Source organism: Protopterus annectens, chromosome 9.part0, assembly GCF_019279795.1.
Source record: "Protopterus annectens isolate FY-2018-M chromosome 9.part0, PAN1.0, whole genome shotgun sequence".
In the NCBI taxonomy this organism is placed as follows: domain Eukaryota; kingdom Metazoa; phylum Chordata; order Ceratodontiformes; family Protopteridae; genus Protopterus; species Protopterus annectens.
Window position 1 is genome coordinate 426,266,570 of NC_056743.1, and position 19,259 is coordinate 426,285,828.

The window sequence follows — 19,259 nt, forward strand, 5'->3', positions numbered from 1 at the left end:
ATGCTAATAGTGTCTTGGGGCTTTTAATCACTGAGGTCTCTTGGATTTTAAAAAAACATCTCATTCTTTAATGTAATTGAATTCTAAATTCTGAAGATTTTGCCTGCCTTTATTATAAACATACTACCATTGCATGCATATGTGATTACTACTTCTGTTGAATGTGAGGTTCCCAAATCTCACTGTGGGAATTGTTTGATTGCAGTGTAGCTCTTTAAGGTAAATTAAATAAATGTTTTTTCCACTCCCAGATAAATTGAACTTTATTCTCCTTTGCTGCAAAATGCATGGTTTATAGTTAGCTCTTGCAGGACATAATAATTAAAAATATGGTTCAATGGTAATGATCCAGGATGAAGTTTAACTGCTTTAAAATTGAATTTAGAATAATCATAATTAACTGCTCTACTTTTCTTCTTAGGCATACTTGTTTAATGCATTATGCCATTATACTACCAAACTCTCTCTTCTTTGTGCAGGTTTATTGAAAACAATAACATTGCGTCCTTTGCCAGGAATGCCTTTAGAGGACTACGATCACTTACACATTTGTGAGTATCATTTCATGTGTTTTACATAAGAATAATCATGCATAAATGAGTGCAAATATATATATATATATATATATATATATATTTTATATGTGTGTGTGTGTGTATATATATATATATATATATATATATATATATATATATATATATATATATATATATATATATATATATATATATATATATTATATGACTCTATTGTCAGACACAATGACGTCCCACTCACCAGAGTGAACAAGGAGAAGGTCACTGTAAGCTGCCTGTCGGGTGCCAGGATCCGCCACATAACACAAGCACTCAGGTCACTCCAAAGCAAGTACAAATATGACTCCGTCATTGTCCATGCTGGTGTGAATGACCTGAGATGTACCTCCCTGGACTACATGAAAAAAGACATAGAGGAGCTCTCTGAGCATGTGGCCCAGGCCGGTATGACCCTGACCTTGAGCAGCATCTTACCCTCACCAAGAATGATGCCGCAGTATAAAGACAAAATTATCAATTTTAACAATTGGCTAAAGTATTGGTGTCATTCAAAGGGGATCCAGTGTCTGTCAGCCTGGGATGAGATGCTCGACAAGCCACATTGCTTCGCTAAGGACGGCTTGCACCTGTCACCCCTGGGTTTTCGAATACTGGCAAAGGCTCTTGCCTCCCCCATAGTGCCTTTTTTAGGCAAGGCTCAAAAGACAAACCCACCTCCATAGACAACACAAAGAAAAAAAAACTAAGGGTAATGCTGCAATACACCAGAAGTCTAAACCTCAAGATGCACACACTCGAGACTCTCCTCAGTATGGAGAATATCGATATCTGTGCAGTAACAGAAACCTGGTTCAAGGCTCCCGAGAGCACCCCAGCACTAACAGGTTATACTTCACCCCATGCTTTCTGGCCCCAAAACTCGGACCGAACCACAAAAGGAGGGGGAGTATCCATATTTATCAAAGATTCCACACCTCCAGGTTAGTGGCACTGCATGAAGCATCGGAGATCATCCATGTGCAACTAACAGTGGGCAAAACTGCCTTTCAGTTTGTAGCCTGCTACAGACCACCCTCCCAAACACAGGAACCTCACTCGGCTTTCCTGAGAACACTGGAGAATATGAAGGTCTCTCCAAACACCATTATATTGGGTGACTTCAGATACCCAAACATTGATTGGAAAAACTACTCAAGCCCAAACACCCTCTCCCAATGGTTCCTAGAATTTATAAACTCAAATGCTATGAAACAATTGGTCACCACTCCCACAAGAGGGGAAAACATATTGGATCTGGTCATCACCAACATGGGGTCTCTATGTTCCACACCAGAGGTATACCCCTCATTGGTAAGATCAGACCATAAACTAATCTCACTGGACATCCATATTCCATCCCCACCCCTAGCCAAGGAAACCACAGTGAAGAACTTCTCAAAAGCAAACTTCAAACTTCTCAAAACCGAGGTGGAATCCCTCAAAGCCCCCGGGCCAGTGGAAAATACAGCCCAAAATGCAGACTCCTTTATAAAAGCATTCTATGGACACCTACAGGAATGCATGGAGCATGCTATCCCAAATAAAACCAAGACTCACTCCTCCAAAGGCAGGAGACCTGTCTGGTGGACCCCGGCCATAAATAAGCTATACAACAGAAGGAGAAAGCTACTACATGATAGAGCAAAATCCCAAAAAGGGAAGGCGTCTCTGATCAGTACTAGCAAGAAACTATGATCCCTCATAAAATCATCTAAGGCCAGCTTCGAAAGAAAAATTGCACAAGACACTAAAGATAATCACAAGGCCTTCTTTAGTTATGTCAGAAACCTGGGGCAAACTCCCAGATATGCTCTGAGTTAGTGCAAAATGACAAAAAATACACTGAACCCACAGACATTGCCAACATCCTGGCAGAAAGGTTCAGTGCAAACTTCTCCCCCCTTCCCCCCAAAAGAGCAAATGTCTATCCCAACAGAGTGTAGCCTTCCTGAGATCACAAATGCACAGGTGAGAGCTTCCCTCTCCAAAGCAAAAAACACAGCATCAATGGGACCAGATGGTGTCCCAGGCTGCGTCTTACATGAGCTCCAAGAAGAACTAAACCCTCATATAAAGTCACTGTTCAATCTCAGCCTTGCTACAGGATTTGTACCCAAGGAGTGGCGTGGTCCCACTCCACAAAGGTGGTGCCACAACAGACCCCGGAAACTATCACCCTATAAGCCTGACTAGCCTGGTCTGCAAAGCTATGGAGCGTATCATCATGGAAATCATAAACAAAGACATTGGGAACCTCCAGACACTGGATCCTACCCAATTCAGCTTTGTTAAGGGCAGATCTTGCCTCTTGAACCTGGTCGGCTTCTTTGAAACAGTTACCAAAGCCATAGATGAAGGGAAGTAGTCCACACAGCCTACCTGGACCTCGCAAAAGCCTTCGACACAATACCCCACTCGGGCATCATAAATAAGCTCACCAGCTTAAATATCAACCCCTATGTCACAAGATGTGTTGCAAACTGGCTCAGGGATAGAACCCACATGGTCAGAATAGCAGGTGCCATGTCAGACTCTAAACCAGTTACAAGTGGCATCCCACAAGGCTCAGCCCTGGGACCTCTCTTGTTCGGTATATATTTCTCTGAGGTACAGGCTAACACGGGTGGACTATGGCTGATCAAGTTCACAGATGACTGCAAACTGGGTGCCGTAATCGACTCTCCGGTTGACACAAGCATCCTCCAAAAGGGTCTCACAGAGATGGATAACTGGTGCCAGAGCCGTGGCCTAAAGCTAAATGCCAAAAAGTGCATAGTCATCCCCTTTGGGAAACACAAAGTGCCCACAAATTACCACATAGGTGGTAATCCATTAAGTACGGAAGAAGTAATTAGGGACTTGGGGACCCAAGTAGATAGCAATTTCTCCTTTGACAATCACATTGCCAAAGTGGTTAGAAAGACCTTCAATATAGCCCACCTTATCATGAAAGGATTCACATCTATATTAAGAGAGGTCATTGTGCCCCTCTACTCATCACTTATCAGGCCCATAATTAAATACAGTGCCCCATTTGGTATATACCTTACCCGACACCTGCAGCAACTGGAAAGACCCCAAAAGTACCTCACCAAGAGGATCAAGGGGCTCAAACAGATGCCCTATGCAGTTCGACTAAAGAAACTCCAGCTCTACTCAGTTGCATACCGCCTACTCAGAGGCGATCTGTGTCTGACGTATAAAACCATGTCCAACCCAGAATTAATGGACATGCTTCACCTCAGGAAATCCAAATCCCTTAGAGCTATGTGCTCCAGGGACTTGAACCTCAGCACAGAAATAAATAGGACATGCTGGAGGGACAGATTCATATCCCAGAGGCTCCCCTCACTCTGGAACAAAATCCCAATCCATGTTAGGCAGAGCCCCTCACTGACCCTCTTCAAGAGAAATCTTGACGAGTGGATGGGAGATCTTAAGTTTATCCCTGGGATCTCTTCTGTGTCCCTGCTTGACAGAGGTACAGTAAACTAACCTTAAAAGGGCTACCGTCTGCGACCTACTATACAGAGGCACAGTCAACTAATCTAAAAGGGTGGCGAAAGCCAAACACACTCTGGCTAGGCTTATAAATGCCCTAGGGCAGATAGCCTAGTATCAGCCTATGAACCTATATATATATATATATATATATATATATATATATATATATATATATATATATACATATATATATATATATATACACATATATATATATATATATATATATATATATATATGTATATATATATATACACATATATATATATATATATATATATATATATATATGTACATATGTGTGTTATAAGCACAAGTAAATAAAGATAAAGCATTTTATGCTAACCATACGTAAAACAGTAATGCCCATCCTACTGCTGCAACTCCAACTTTTCCCCTTTTATAAAACTAATAACTTACGTAGGCTGCCTAGCCACCATCTGTTGTGGCAACTGAATATGTACCATAAGGAATGTGTATGCAAGTCCACAGAGGAAGACCCAAGAACAGGTTTTCTATATTGTTAATAAAAACATGTCTTGCTTTGTAACATATCAGCTGTTGACAGTTCATGGGTTATAAGCCCATGGCCCTAGGCCCCATTTGAACCTAGACTCAACATAAGGGCCATTGTCTGATCAGAGGTCTAAAGGGGTACAGTACTCTTTAAAATAGCTCACTGTTCAGACAGACAGCAAACACAATCCCCAATGGCCTACTCTTGCTCATTTAGAGAACAGACAACTCAAGGGTGTGCTGCAAGTACTGAAATTTCTGCAGTGCCCAGGAAATTTTCCCATCATCAAATAAATGCAGCTTATTCACAGCTTCTCTGTGCACCCTTGGGTTCAGGCAGTAGATGTTAAAATGTTACCATGATTTAATCCACCTTATTTGATACACACAAGGAAGCCAAGCATTTATACCTGCTGTTTGCTTATATTATAGCGTGCAGTAACAGTTCTAGAAATTGTAGAAATTGAGGTGAAGAGTAATAATGCTGATATGTAAAGCATAATATTTATGCACTCCAGGAGCTTCTCTGATAAACAGATTATAACTGTCCTGTTTATGAAGTTCTGATTTCATCTAAATCAGTATCCCCTTTCTCAACATTAATACTGGGCTTCTGATCATTAAACAAATTAAACAATAGCCTTTCATAAAACACTAGGACATCACTTGCTTAAGATCTCAGTTTGCAGCATTTCGCATTTACAGATTTAAATGTCTACAACAAATATTCACAAGAGCACAGTGGAAAAGGTAGCATTGATGCCTCACAGGAAGATGTTCTGTGGTTCAGATGTTCTTCGTGTTTCACTGTTGCAGTCATCACTTTTGGGTTATCTGCTTGCAGTAACCCTCAGTCGGCCTGATTAACAAAGTCTTTGGTCCTGCGTCAGTTGCTGTCCCTTCTTCCATGACGTCAGGTCGTCAGGGGTATAAAACATGCAACCGACCCCATTATATCAGTCTTTCTTGCTGTGAGGTGCCCGAAGCAGAAGCAGTTCGCAAGTGCCGGTCGGCCGACTCCTGAAATTTTCGTTTTCGAGTTTCAGAACCAAAGTCTTCAACTAAAGCTAAGTACCCCATTGGGGAAACTTTTTCTTGCTCCTTACTGATGTCAGTAAAAGTTAATAATTGCATTACTTGTGGAAAGCAAATACCTCATAAAGATTTTCAGTCATACTGTATTCCTTGCCTAGGCCCTGACCACGACGTACCGTGCTGTCAGTTTTGTGCTTTATTTAATCAGCACACTATCTGTCGTCAGTATATTTACGCCTCTAAATATTTCGGTTCTCGGTTTAATTATCCAGAAATGTTGTCGGTTAGCCATCAGACTACTGGGATTCCGAAAAAACGCAAGGATAAAGACAGAGACAGGCCGCCGAGGTCCAAAACTGCCGACGACGCTTCTCCTAAGCCAGTCGCCAGTTCGCTGGTACTCAGTGAGGTGCTTTCACAGCCCCTGAAACCCGCTACTTCTGATTCACAGGCCTCTACTGAGACCCATTCGGAGTCCAGTAATGCCGCGAGATGCTTCAACAATGGAACCTGTGGATGTCTCTACCTTGGATGGGTCTGGAGCCACTGTGCAGGCACCGGCTTCTGAGGGTGTATTCAGGCCTATGGACTTGCATATTAAACCAATGCCTCCTTCTTCATTTAGGCCTAAATCTCGAACCATGCCTAAAAAACGATGCCCAGGCCGCATGCTCAGGCCTCTATGCCTAAAAAACAAATGATAAGAATGGCTGAAGATCTTATAACTCTAATCAGGGGAAGCCAACATCCCCCTTCTAAGAGACCTAGGACTGAAGTTGTTTACAAATCTTCTGACCAGGATCCTGATTTTTCTGATTCTTCTGATGATCTGGATTTACCCTTATCTACTTATGAGGATTCTGATGCAGAAGGCTGTGTTCCCTCTGCTTCCCCTGCAGAGGATTTTTCTTTTGGTGAAACCTTACATACTCTAAAGGAGCATTTCCACTGGGAAAGCCAGGATTTTTCTGATTCAAAAAAGAAGCTTAGGGATTTCTTACTCCTACCTCAACATAGGCTTTTAGCTATTCCTCCTGTACTAGACATTGTTGATGATGCTTTTTCGGAATCTAGTTTGGCCCCTGATTCTTTGCCTTCTGCTCCCAGAAAACCTGACCGATATTACAGGGTTCCTGATTCACACAAGTTCCTTTTTAAAAATCCTATTGCAGATCCAGAGACTATTTCACAGGGACCCAAGGGCATTAAGGCTTCTACTGCTAAAAATCCTACCCCTTCTGATAGGGACTCCAGGGCGCTGGATAGATGGGGTAAGAAGGTTTACACTTCGGCAGCCTTGGCCATTATCAACAACATGTTATTGGATTGCTTAAACAGAACTGATGTTGATTCCTGACTGTGTGGAAAATAAAGACTTACAGGATTTAATGCATTCTGCTGAACAGGTTGGAAAACATACTTTGCAATGTGGATTTTGATTCTTTAGAGGCCTCTTGCAGGGCTGCTGTTACTGGTTCTGTGCTTAGAAGGCATGCTTGGCTTAAGGAGCAATCTTTACCTGATCATGTTAAACTTAAATTGCTGGATGCTCCCTTAAATCAGGACCGCCTGTTTGGCAACAAGGCTGAGGAAGTTCTTAAAAAGATGGAAGATAAAGCTGAATCTCTGCAAACTGTTAAAGATTTCTTACAAGTTCAGTATCCTAGATTTAGTAAGCACTGGCCCTCTAAGTATTGGTCCTTTCCAGCCTCTTCAATGTCTTCTCAAGCCAAAACCAGGCATAGCAGAAACCCCAGGTTTCAGTCCCAGGGGACACACAAGACTAAGCAGGGGGGGTTTCCTCACCCAAATCAGGGAGTAGTAGAGACTCCCCCCTATGGAAAACCGTCTCAATGCCTTGCTTCTAAAACTTCCAAGCACTTCCCAACTGAATGCTCCTTTAGGCGGAAAGATTGGTCTTTAGACCAAAAACTGGGAACTCATTACCCAGGACAAATGGATTTTAAATATAGTGTCCCAAGGATACAGATTTCACTTCCACAGCTTACCAACACCAAGCGGGTGGCCAGATCTACCCCCAAATCAGTGGACAGAGGCCCCAAATCAAGTACTCTCTCTCTTAAGCATGGGGGTTATTCCTTTGGTACCAGAAGAGGAAAAGGGACAAGGGTTCTATTCAAGACTTTTCCTGGTACCCAGAAAAGGCAATACATGGCGTCCTATCCTGGACCTTTCTACTCTAAATACCTTTCTGGTGATTCCAAAATTCAAGATGCTGACTCTTCACCAGCTGCTTCCTATGCTAGGCAAAGGTGCATGGTTGGCACTACTAGACTTAAAAAAAGCATACCTGCACATCCCTATCAGGGAGTCTTGCAGAAAATACCTACACTTCAAAGCAGGCTACATGCACTATCAGTTCTCTGCATTTCCCTTTGGCTTATCTACTGCGCCCAGGATATTCACAAAGTGCCTACCTACAGTCATTGCATTTTGCAGGCAAAGAAATATTCAAATATACCCATATCTGGACGATTGTCTAATTCAGGCAGAAAGCCAGGACATACTTTTGAATCATCTGGCCTTTGTTCAAAGGGTACTGACTTGTCTGGGGTACACCATAAACAAAAAGAAATCACACCTGGTACCCTGTCAACAAATTATATTCCTGGGAGCAAGCTTGAATACAACTTCCCAGATGGCTTTCCTCACGCCAGAGAAACGGATTCATTTGACAACCTACTTCAAACAAGTGGCCATAAAAACCCATTTATCTGCAAGGCAAATACTGCAAGGCTTTGGGTTCAGTTCATGGCCTCCTGCATTCTTCTAATTCCATATGCAAGACTGCATATGAGGAAACTGCAGTGGTATCTCAAAAGTCTATGGTGTCAACATTCACAGGATCTAGAAGCAATGATTCCTATCATACCTTGCCTACACCTAGAGTTACTTTGGTGGGCAGAGGCCTGCCACCAAAACAGGGGACTACCATTCACACTACCCCCTGCCGCCCAAACCTTAACAACAGACGCATCAGACTATGAATGGGGGGCCCACCTGGAAGGGAAATGCATTCAGGGCAAATGGAACCCAAGTCAAATGCACCTGCATATCAATCAAAAAGAAATGTTAGCTATACAGAATGCTCTGACAGCCTTCAAAGACCACATTCTTCCAGGACAATTAATGATAAAGACGGACAACACCACTGTTATGTGGTACATAAACAAGCAGGGGGGTGCACATTCTTACCCCCTCTGCAGACTAGCCATGGCATTGTGGAACACAGCCCTGAGCAATCAAGTACATTTACAAGCTCAATTCCTGCCAGGAAAACTAAATACACTGGTAGACGAACTAAGCAGAAACCTCATGGACCCACACGAGTGGAAACTGGAACCAAGGATTTTCAACATGTTGACAAGCAAATGGGGGATCCCAGATATAGACCCCCAAAACTATCAGTTGGACAAATTCTGCACAAGGACTCAACACAACCAAGCTTGGAAAGTGGATGCTCTGTCCTTCAGCTTATGCCTTTCCTCCTCTGCCTCTGCTCTCCAAAGTACTACTAAAGATCAAACAAGACAAACCAAGAATGATTTTGATTGCACCAGACTGGCCACGCCAACACTGGTACCCCCTCTTGCGCATTGTGTCACTGTGGGCCCCATGGCACCTGCCTCAGACTCCTACTCTGTTGTCTCAGCAGGAGAGCCAAATTCTGCACCCTTAACTTCAAACACTGAATCTGGCAGCCTGGCTAATTACATAATTTCTCCTTTACCATCCCTCAGTAAACCAGTAATGGATATCATTTTTGAGGCAAGGAGGCCTAGTACCAGAAAGTCTTACTCTGAAAAATTGAAAAGATTCTGTGCCTGGAACCAGTCTCAAGGGATGAGCACAACAGTGCCCAATTTACTACAGATTTTACAATGCTTAACTGAGATGCTTCATAATGGCCTGTCTTTCTCCTCCATCAAAACTTACGCCTCAGCCATCTCAGCTCATTATAACACAGAACCACCCCTCTTCTCTCATCCACTGCTTAAGCAGTTCTTCAGAGGGGCCAAAAATCTACGACCACCCAGGAGAGCTCCAACTCCAGCCTGGGACCTCAACTTTGTATTGGAAAAGCTCACCCTTCCTTCTTTTGAGCCAGCTGCCACTGCGGACTTAAAATTCCTTTCTTGGAAAACAGCTTTCCTTTTAGCAATCACTTCAGCAAGAAGGGTATCTGAATTACAGGCCCTCATGGCAGTGGAGCCTTTCATCGTCTTTCATGCGGACAGGGTGTCCCTCAGGACCAATCCCTCCTTCATGTCCAAGGTGGTATCCAGTGTGGCCCTTAATCAGTCCATACATTTGTCAACCTTCTTTCCTAATCCACAGAACAAAGGGGAATGGATTCTGCACTCCTTAGAAGTGCACAGACAACTTAGATTCTTTTTGGATGGAACTAAACCTCGAAGGAAATCTGATCAACTGCTGGTGGCATTTGCTGCAGGGGCAGAGGGGAAGGCTATTTCAAAGCAAACCATTTCCAAATGGATAGGCCATTGCATTCATTTCTGCTACAAACACCATGGAAAACCTATCCCACAGGGGATCAGACCCCACTCTACCAGGGCTGCATGTACCTCTACAGCCTTTCTCAGAGGCATCCCTACCAGGGACATCCTAGAAGCTGCTACCTGGAGTTCTGTACATACTTTCACCAAGCATTACCATCTACCAATTTTCTCTAAATCCAGAGCTGGCTTTGCCACTGCAGTCTTGCAGGGCCCTTTAGCTGGTCCTAATTCTATTTAAATTCCTCCTCCCAGCCTTAGCTTTGGGAATCCACCCAAAAGTGATGACTGCAACAGCATAACATGAAGAACATAGTACAGTTGTGTACACTTACCATAAATGTAGATGTTCGAGTGTATTCACTGTTGTAGTCCTGGTTACCCTCCTTCCAGCACCCTTCTTTTTTTGGATATACCTCTACTTTCCTTTGCTATCTTCAAAAGCTTTTTGGTGTATTTGCTTTTTTGTTGGAGGTATAACCTTGTATATTTATAGATTTAATTGCTTCCCATTAAGGGGGCACCTGACATCTGGGACAAGAAAAACTGATGTAATGGCGTCAGCTGCATGTTTTATACCCCTGATGACCTGACGTCATGGAAGAAGGGACAACAACTGACACAGGACCCAAGACTTTGTTAATCAGGCTGTCTGAGGGCTACTGCAAGCAGATAACCCAAAAGTGATGACTGCAACAGTGAATACACTTGAACATCTACATTTATGGTAAGTGTACACAACTGTACTTTCTCAGCTGAGGTGCCTGCTGTGCAGAGCTTGTATCTTCTTCCTGTGTTTGACGGTTTTCAGCTGATGCTCAGGTTTCCTCGCACATTTCAATTACATGCAGTAGATGGAACGGTCGTTCTAAATTAGCTGTAGGTATGTGTGCACGTGTGTGTGTGGTACAGAAAATGACTGCAGCAGGCTAGCCACCTGTTGATGTGACCATTGGTTTTATATGATGGTTGTTGTTGATGTGACACCCTAACCCCATGTGCAAACTAGAAAAAAGGAGTGTTGATGCAGATGCCAAAAAAGTATGTACAGTTTGTCAGCTTTTTGCTAACCTAGCATGCACTTTGAGCCACTGCCTTCATTTTTTTGTATATATTAGAACCAAAATAAATTAACTCCACAGAGGGTCTGAATATGGTCACAACTATTTATTAAAACAAATTCTTTAAAAACATTGAGCACTTTCATCCCATAAAAGAGACTTCATCAAAATAAATTAATCCCAGCACAGAGGCACTATATACCAAATATGAGAAGATTCCATGGGTTGTTTGTTAATTGATTAATGACATCCCTTCTTCCTTAAATTAACAAAAGTAAAAAGATAAACTGTCTCGAACTTTCCCAATTTCTAGTCTGTAACTAACTCTCCACAGCCCATGCAATCTAAACACACAGATAAGACCCGCCTCCCTCCAAAATCTCCTACTCTCTTACTTCCCTGACTGAGGTCTGTATTCTAAAAATAAAACCCTATTGACTACAGTTAAAGCCAATAACTCTGCTGGTGACTACCTCTATTCTAACTATATAGCCAAAATCTGGAATAAACTCCCTCCTGACATAACTAATAATACCAACCCACTCCATTTTAACAAGATACCTAAATCACATTTATTTTAATCTTGGCAATGCTCATGCAATACCCCTGTATAAAAAGCTTTCCCCCCAAAAACTCAGAAAATATTTTCCATCACGAATTCTTGGATTACAAAACTGATTATATAGAGAGCTAGCCGATATGATGGACAGAAGGAAGGTTGGTATATTGTGTGTGCAAAAGACCAGATGGAAGGGGAGTAAGGCTAGGTGTATCGGAGGTGAGTTCAAATTGTTTTATCATGTTGTGGATGGAAGGAGAAATGGCATAGGAGTTATCCTGAAGGAACAGTATGCTAAGACTGTTTTGGAGGTGAAAAGAGTGTTGGATAGAGTAATGTTTATGAAGCTGGAAACTGATGGTTTAATGATGAATGTTGTTAGTGCATATGCTCCACAAGTTGGGTGTGCAATGGACGAGAAAGAAGAATTTTGGAATGAGTTGGATGAAGTTGTGATGACTGTACCCAAGGGTGAGAGTGTGGTGATTGGAGCAGATTTCAATGGGCATGTTGGTGAAGGGAACAGAGGGGATGAGGAAGTGATGGGTAGCTATGGTGTTAAACAAAGGAATGCAGAAGGTCAGATGGTAGTGGAGTTTGTGAAAAGGCTGGACATGGCTGTGGTGAATACTTATTTTAAAAAGAGGGAGGAGCATAGGGAGACATACAAGAGTGGAGGAAGATGCACACAGGTGGATTATATCTTAAATATGAGGGCCAGTTTGAAGGAGATTGGAGACTGTAAAGTGGTGACCGGGGAAAGTGTAGCTAGACAGCACAGGATGGTGGTTTGTAAGATGACGTTGGTGATCAAGAAGAGGAGGAGGCGTGTGAGGGCAGCACCAAGGATCAAATGGTGGAAATTGAAAAAGGGTAATTGTGAGGTGGAGTTCAGGGAAGAGTTAAGGCATGCACTGGGTGGCAGTGAAGAATTACCAAATAGCTGGGTAACTACATCAGAGGTAGTAAGGGAGATGGCTAGAAGGGTGCTTGGTATGACATCTGGACAGAGGAAGGATGACAAGGAGACATGGTGGTGGAATGAGGAAGTACAGGAGAGTATACAGAGAAAGAGGTTTGCAAAGAAGAAGTGGGATTGTCAGAGAGATGAAGAAAGTAGACAGGAATATAAGGAGATGAGGTGCATGGCAAAGAGAGAGGTGGCAAAGGCTAAGGATAAGGCATATGAAGGGTTGTATGACAGGTTGGACACTAAGGAGGGAGAAAAGGACCTGTATCGATTGGCTAGACAGAGGGACCGAGCTAGGAAAGATGTGCAGCAGGTAAAGGAGATAAATGACAATGAGGGAAACATACTTACAAGCGAGGAGAGTGTGTTGAGCAGATGGAAAGAGTACTTTGAGGGGTTGATGAATGAAGAGAATGAGAGGGAGAGAAGGTTGGATGATGTGCGGATTGTGAATCATTAAGTGCAATGGATTAGCAAGGAGGAGGTAAGGATAGCTCTGAAGAGGATGAAGAATGGAAAGGCTGTTGGTCCAGATGACATACCTGTGGAGGCATGGAGGTGTTTAGGTGAAATGGCAGTGGAGTTTTTAACTAGATTGTTTAATGAAATCTTGGAAAGTGAGAGGATGCCTGAGGAATGGAGAAAAAGTGTTTTGGTACTGATTTTTAAGAATAAGGGTGATGTGCAGAGCTGTAGTAACTACAGAGGGATTAAATTGATCAGTCACAGCATGAAGTTATGGGAAAGAGTAGTGGAAGCTAGGTTAAGAAGGGACTTGATGATAACTGATCAGCAGTATGGTTTCATGCTGGGAAAGAGCACTACAGATGTGATGTTTGCTCTGAGAGTGTTGATGGAGAAGTACAAAAAAGGTCAGAAGGAGTTGCATTGTGTTTTTGTAGACTTAGAGAAAGCATATGACAGGGTGCCTAGAGAGGAGTTGTGGTATTGTATGAGGAAGTCGGGAGTGTCAGAGAAGTATGTAAAAGTAGTACAGGATATGTATGAGGGCAGTGTGACAGCGGTGAGGTCTGCGGTGGGAGTGACGGATGCATTTCAGGTGGCGGTGGGATTATATCAAGGATCAGCTCTGACCCCTTTCTTATTTGCAATGGTGATGAACAGGTTGACAGACGAGATCAGACAGGAGTCCTCGTGGACTATGATGTTTGCAGATGACATTGTGATCTGTAGTGAGAGTAGGGAACAGGTGGAGGAGACCCTGGAGAGATGGAGATATGCTCTAGAGAGAAGAGGAATGAAGGTCAGCAGGACTAAGACAGAATATATGTGTGTGAATGAGAGGGAGGATAGAGGAATGGTGAGGATGCAAGAAGTAGATGTGGCAAAGGTGGATGAGTTCAAATACTTAGGATCAGTAGTTCAGAGTAATGCTGAGTGTGGAAGAGAGGTGAAGAAGAGAGTACAGGCAGGATGGAGTGGATGGAGAAGAGTGTCAGGAGTGATTTGTGACAGACGAATACCAGTAAGAGTGAAAGGGAAGGTATACAAGAGGGTAGTGAGACCAGCTATGTTATATAGGTTCATAGGTTCATACTAGGCTATCTGCCCTAGGGCATTTATAAGCCTAGCCAGAGTGTGTTTGGCTTTCGCCACCCATTTTAAATTAATTTTGCTATGCCTTTTTTTGAGGTTAGTATACTGTGCCTCTGTCTAACAGTGACACAGAAGTGATAGCCGGGTAAACCTACGCTCTCCCATCCACTCATCAAGATTCCTCTTGAAGAGAGTCAATGTGGGACTCTGCCTAACCTGGACTGGGATTTTATTCCAGAGTGAAGGGAGCCTCTGGGTTATGAATCTGTCCCTCCAGCATGTCCTATTTATTTCAGTGCTGAGGTTCAAGTCTCTCGAGCGTAGCTCGATGGGATTTGGATTTTCTGAGGTGCAGCATGTCCATTAATTCCGGGTTGGACATGGCTTTATACGTCAGGCACAGATCGCCTCTGAGCAGGCGGTATGCCACTGAGTAGAGCTGGAGTTTCTTTAACCGGGCAGCATATGGCATCTGTTTGAGCCCTTTGATCCTCTTGGTGAGGTACTTTTGGGGTCTTTCCAGTTGCTGCAGGTGTCTGGTAAGGTACATCCCAAAAGGGGCATTGTTCTCAATTATGGGCCTGATGAGGGATGAGTAAATAGGTACGATGACCTCTCCTGATCTAGATGTCAATCCCTTCATGATTAGGTGGGCTATATAAAATGTTTTTCTAACCACTTTGGCCACGTGGTTGTCAAATGAGAGATTGCTATCAACTTGGGTCCCCAGGTCCCTAATGACTTCTTCTGTACTTAATGGATTACCACCTATGTGGTAATTTGTGGGCACTTTGTTTTTGCCAAAGGGGATGACTATACACTTTTTGGCGTTTAGCTTGAGGCCATGGCTCTGGCACCAATTGTCTCTATGAGGCCCTTTTGGAGGATGCTTGTGTCGGCTGGAGAGTTGATTATGGCGCCCAGTTTGCAGTCATCTGCGAACTTGGTCAGCCACAGTCCTTCCGTGTTGGCCTGTACTGCCGAGAAATATATACCGAACAAGAGAGGTCCCAGGACTGAGCCTTGTGGGACGCCACTTGTATCTGGTTTGGAGTCTGACATGGCTCCAGCAATTCTAACCATGTGGGTTCTGTCCTTGAGCCAGTTTGCAACCCATCTAGTGACATAGGGGTTTATATTTAAGCTGGTGAGCTTATCTATAATGTCCGAGTGGGGTATTGTATCAAAGGCTTTTGCGAGGTCCAGATAGGCTGTGTGGACCACCTTCCCCTCATCAATGGCCTTGGTGACTGTTTCAAAGAAATCGACCAGGTTTAAGAGGCAGGATCTGCCCTTGACAAAGCCAAACTGGGTAGGATCCAGTGTCTGTAGGTCCCCAATATCTTTATTTATGAGGTCCATGATGATCCTTTCCATAGCTTTGCAGACCAAGCTAGTCAGGCTTATGGGGCGATAGTTTCCAGGATCCGTTGAGGCACCACCTTTGTGGAGAGGGACCACTGTTGCTGTACGCCACTCTTTGGGTACATATCCTGTAGTAAGGCTAAGATTGAACAGTAGTTTTATGTTTGGGTTTAGCTCTTCTTGGAGTTCATGTAGGACGCAGCCTGGGACACCATCTGGTCCCATTGATGCTGTGTTTTTAGCTTTGGAGAGGGCGGCTCTTACCTGAGCATCTGAGATGTCAGGGGGCAGCACTCTCTTGGGCTAGATATTTGCCCTTTTGGTGGGGAGTGCGGGGAGAAGTTTGCACTGAACCTGTCAGCTAGGATGTTGGCAATGTCTGTGGGCTCGGTGTATTTTTGTCATTTTGGACTAATTCTGAGCATATCTGGGAATTCCCACCCAGGTTCCTAACATAACTAAAGAAAGCCTTGTGATTATCCTTAGTGTCCTGTGCAATTTTTCTCTCAAAGCTGGCCTTAGACGATTTTATGAGTGCCCGTAGTTTTTTGCTAATACTGATCAGAGATGCCTTCCCTTTTTGGGATTTTGCTCTATCATGTAGTAGCTTCCTCCTTCTATTGTATAGTTTGTTTATGGCTGGGGTCCACCAGACAGGACCCTGCCTTTGGAGGATTGGGTCTTGGTTTTATTTGGGATTGCATGATCCATGCATTCCTGAAGGTGTGCATAGAATGCGTTTATAAAGGATTCTGTGGTCTGGGCCGTATTTTCCACAGGCCCGGGGGCTTTGAAGCATTTTGCCTCGGTTTTGAGGCGTGTGAAATTTGCTTTAGAGAAGTTTTTCACTGTGGTTTTCTGGGCAGGGGTGGGGTCGGGATGTGAATATCCAGTGAGATTAGTTTATGGTCTGATCTTACCAGTGAGTGATACACTTCTGGTCTGGAGCATAGTGTCCCCATGTTGGTGATGATCAGGTCCAGTATGTTTTCCCCTCTTGTGGGAGTGGTAACAAGTTGTTCCATAGCATTTGAGTTTATAAATTCTAGGAACCTTTGGGCTAGGGTGTTGGAGCTAGAGTAATGCTCCCAGTCTATGTTTGGGTAGTTGAAGTCGCCCAATATAATGGTGTTTGGAGAGACCTTCATATTTTCCAGTATTCTCAGGAAGGCCAAGTGGGGTTCCTGTGTTTGGGAGGGTGGTCTGTAGCAGGCTATAAACTGGAAGGCAGTTTTACCCACAGTTAGTTGCACATGGATAGTCTCTGATGCTTCGTGCTGTGCCACCAACCTGAGGTGTGGGTATCTTTGACGAATATTGATACTCCTCCTCCTTTTGTGGTTTGGTCCAAGTTTTGGGGCCGAAAAGCATGGTATGAGGTATAACCTGGTAGTGCTGGGGTGCTCTCGGGAGCCTTGAACCAGGTTTCTGTTACTGCACAGTTATTATTGTTCTCCATGTTAAGGAGAGTTTCGAAAAGTGCATCTTGAGGTTTAGACTTCTGGCGTTGAGTAGCATTACTCTTAGTTTCTTATCCCTTGTGATACCTATGGAGGTGGGTTTGTCTTTTGAGCCTTGCCTAAAAAAGGCACTATGGGGTAGCAAGAGCCTTTGCCAATATCCAAAAGCCCAGGGGTGACAGGTGCAAGCCGTCCCTAGCGAAGCATCGTGGCTTGTCGAGCATGTCATCCCAGGCTGACAGGCATTGGATCCCCTTTGAATGACACCAACACTTAAGCCAATTGTTGAAATTGATCATCTTGTCTTCATATTGTGGCATCATTCTTGGTGAGGGTAAGATGCTACTCAAGGTCAGGGTCATACCGGCCTGGGCTACATGCTCAGAGAGCTCCTCTATGTCTCTTTTCATGTAGTCCAGGGAGGTACGCCTCAGGTCATTCACACCAGCATGGACAATGACTGAGTCATATTTGTACTTGCCTTGGAGTGACCTGAGTGCTTGTGTTATGTGGCGGATCCTAGCGCCCGACAGGCAGCTCACCGTGACCTTCTCCTTGTTCAGCCTGGTGAGCGGGCGTCAGTGTGCCTGACAATAGAGTCACCTATTACAAGTGTATCAGGTGTGTTGTTTAGCCTTAAGGGCTGTGACTGTTCGGCACACTGGCTTTGTGAGCTATGTGTTGCACGTGTTTTGTTTTGGGGTAGCGTTGCTTGGGTGTCTGCTTTGGAGGTCTCTGCTGCTTAGGCAGATTTTTATTTAGAGCCTCGAGTATGTTTTTGTGTGTTTATGTGTTTTGTTTGTTGTCGTGGTAGGTCTATGTGAGACTGGAATTGTAGTGAGTGTGGTTTCCTTCTCCTCCTGACTGGTTACGCCAGTACTGAGTTGAGAGAGCTTAGCCTCCAGTTTGGCTATATGGTTGCATCTCTCACATGTGTTGGAATTTGTTGGGAGGAGGAGAGGGTTGTCTGTGTACATGAGGCAGTTGTAACATTGCCTCAAGATTCCCAGATTCACCAGCTGGACCGGAGAGGAGATTGACAACTGACCTTTGGACATGCTAGAATAGTATTGGGAATTCCTTTATAATTGAAAAAAAGGGCCAATGGGGAACAAGGTACTCAAGGGGAGTTTGTGAGGGTGTAGTGCTTTTATTTTTTTAGAGCTGACTTACATAATTGCTGTAGTGAGCAAGTGCCAGGTAATTTAAATGCAATGTGCTACAGGTAACTTAAATGCAAAAAGGACAAACAGTAACTTTCTTTCAAGTGAAACAAGGAAATAAGTACAGTAAGCAATGCAGATATCACTAGGGATCCACAGAAGTGCTAAAGGGCCGTATTTTAGGTGGAATTAGCGTTTCAGGGAAATAAATAAACAACAAGCATACAAATAAAGCTAGATTCAGCAGGCCTGGACCTAGTCTATGCTACAGCAAACAAGGTGTACCAGTTTCAGTAAGAAACAGTTAGAATATGCAGGCACTATAAGCCTCTAACCAGAAATTCCCTGCTCAGAAGGGCAGAGTCCAGCCTGTCCTCCCACAAGAGTGCAGACCGCAATCCTTCTTAACGTAAAATAACTGGCCTGAAGCCCAAGTGCTTAAACCAGAACTAATACACTTTTAGAATAACAGACACTGAGCTCTCAATCAGCAGTTCCCAACTTAGAAGGGTGTAAGCTACCTGTCCTATCACCACAGTGCAGGCCACAAACCTTCCTAATGTAAAACAACTGGTCTGAAGCCCAAGTGCTTAATCCAAAAGATTTAGAGTATGGGTTGGAGACAGTGGCACTGACAAAAAGGCAGGAGTTAAAGCTGGATGTTGCAGAGTTAAAGATGTTAAGATTTGCACTGGGTGTGACGAGGGTGGACAGGATTAGGAATAAGTATATTAGAGGGTCAGCCCAGGTTGGAAGGTTTGGAGACAAAGCCAGAGAGGCAAGATTACCTTGGTTTGGACATGTGCTGAGGAGGGATGCTGAGTATATTGGGAAAAGGATGCTAAGGATGAAACTACCAGGTAACCGGAAAAGAGGAAGGCCTAAGATAAGGTTTATGTATGTGGTGAGAGAGGACATGCAGGTGGTTGGTGTGACAGAGCAAGATGCAGAGGATA

The 19,259-nt window shown here is 43.7% G+C and overlaps 1 protein-coding gene across 1 annotated transcript in view; it reads left to right on the forward strand.

Annotated features, from left to right (window-relative positions):
* LGI3 (leucine rich repeat LGI family member 3) overlaps positions 1-19,259 on the forward strand; it is a 480,821-nt gene that overhangs the window by 175,686 nt on the left and 285,876 nt on the right. Inside the window, exon 4 of the mRNA XM_044082968.1 lies at positions 480-551. Within this exon, the coding sequence (XP_043938903.1) occupies positions 480-551 (72 nt within the window). The remainder of the gene's footprint in view (positions 1-479; positions 552-19,259) is intronic.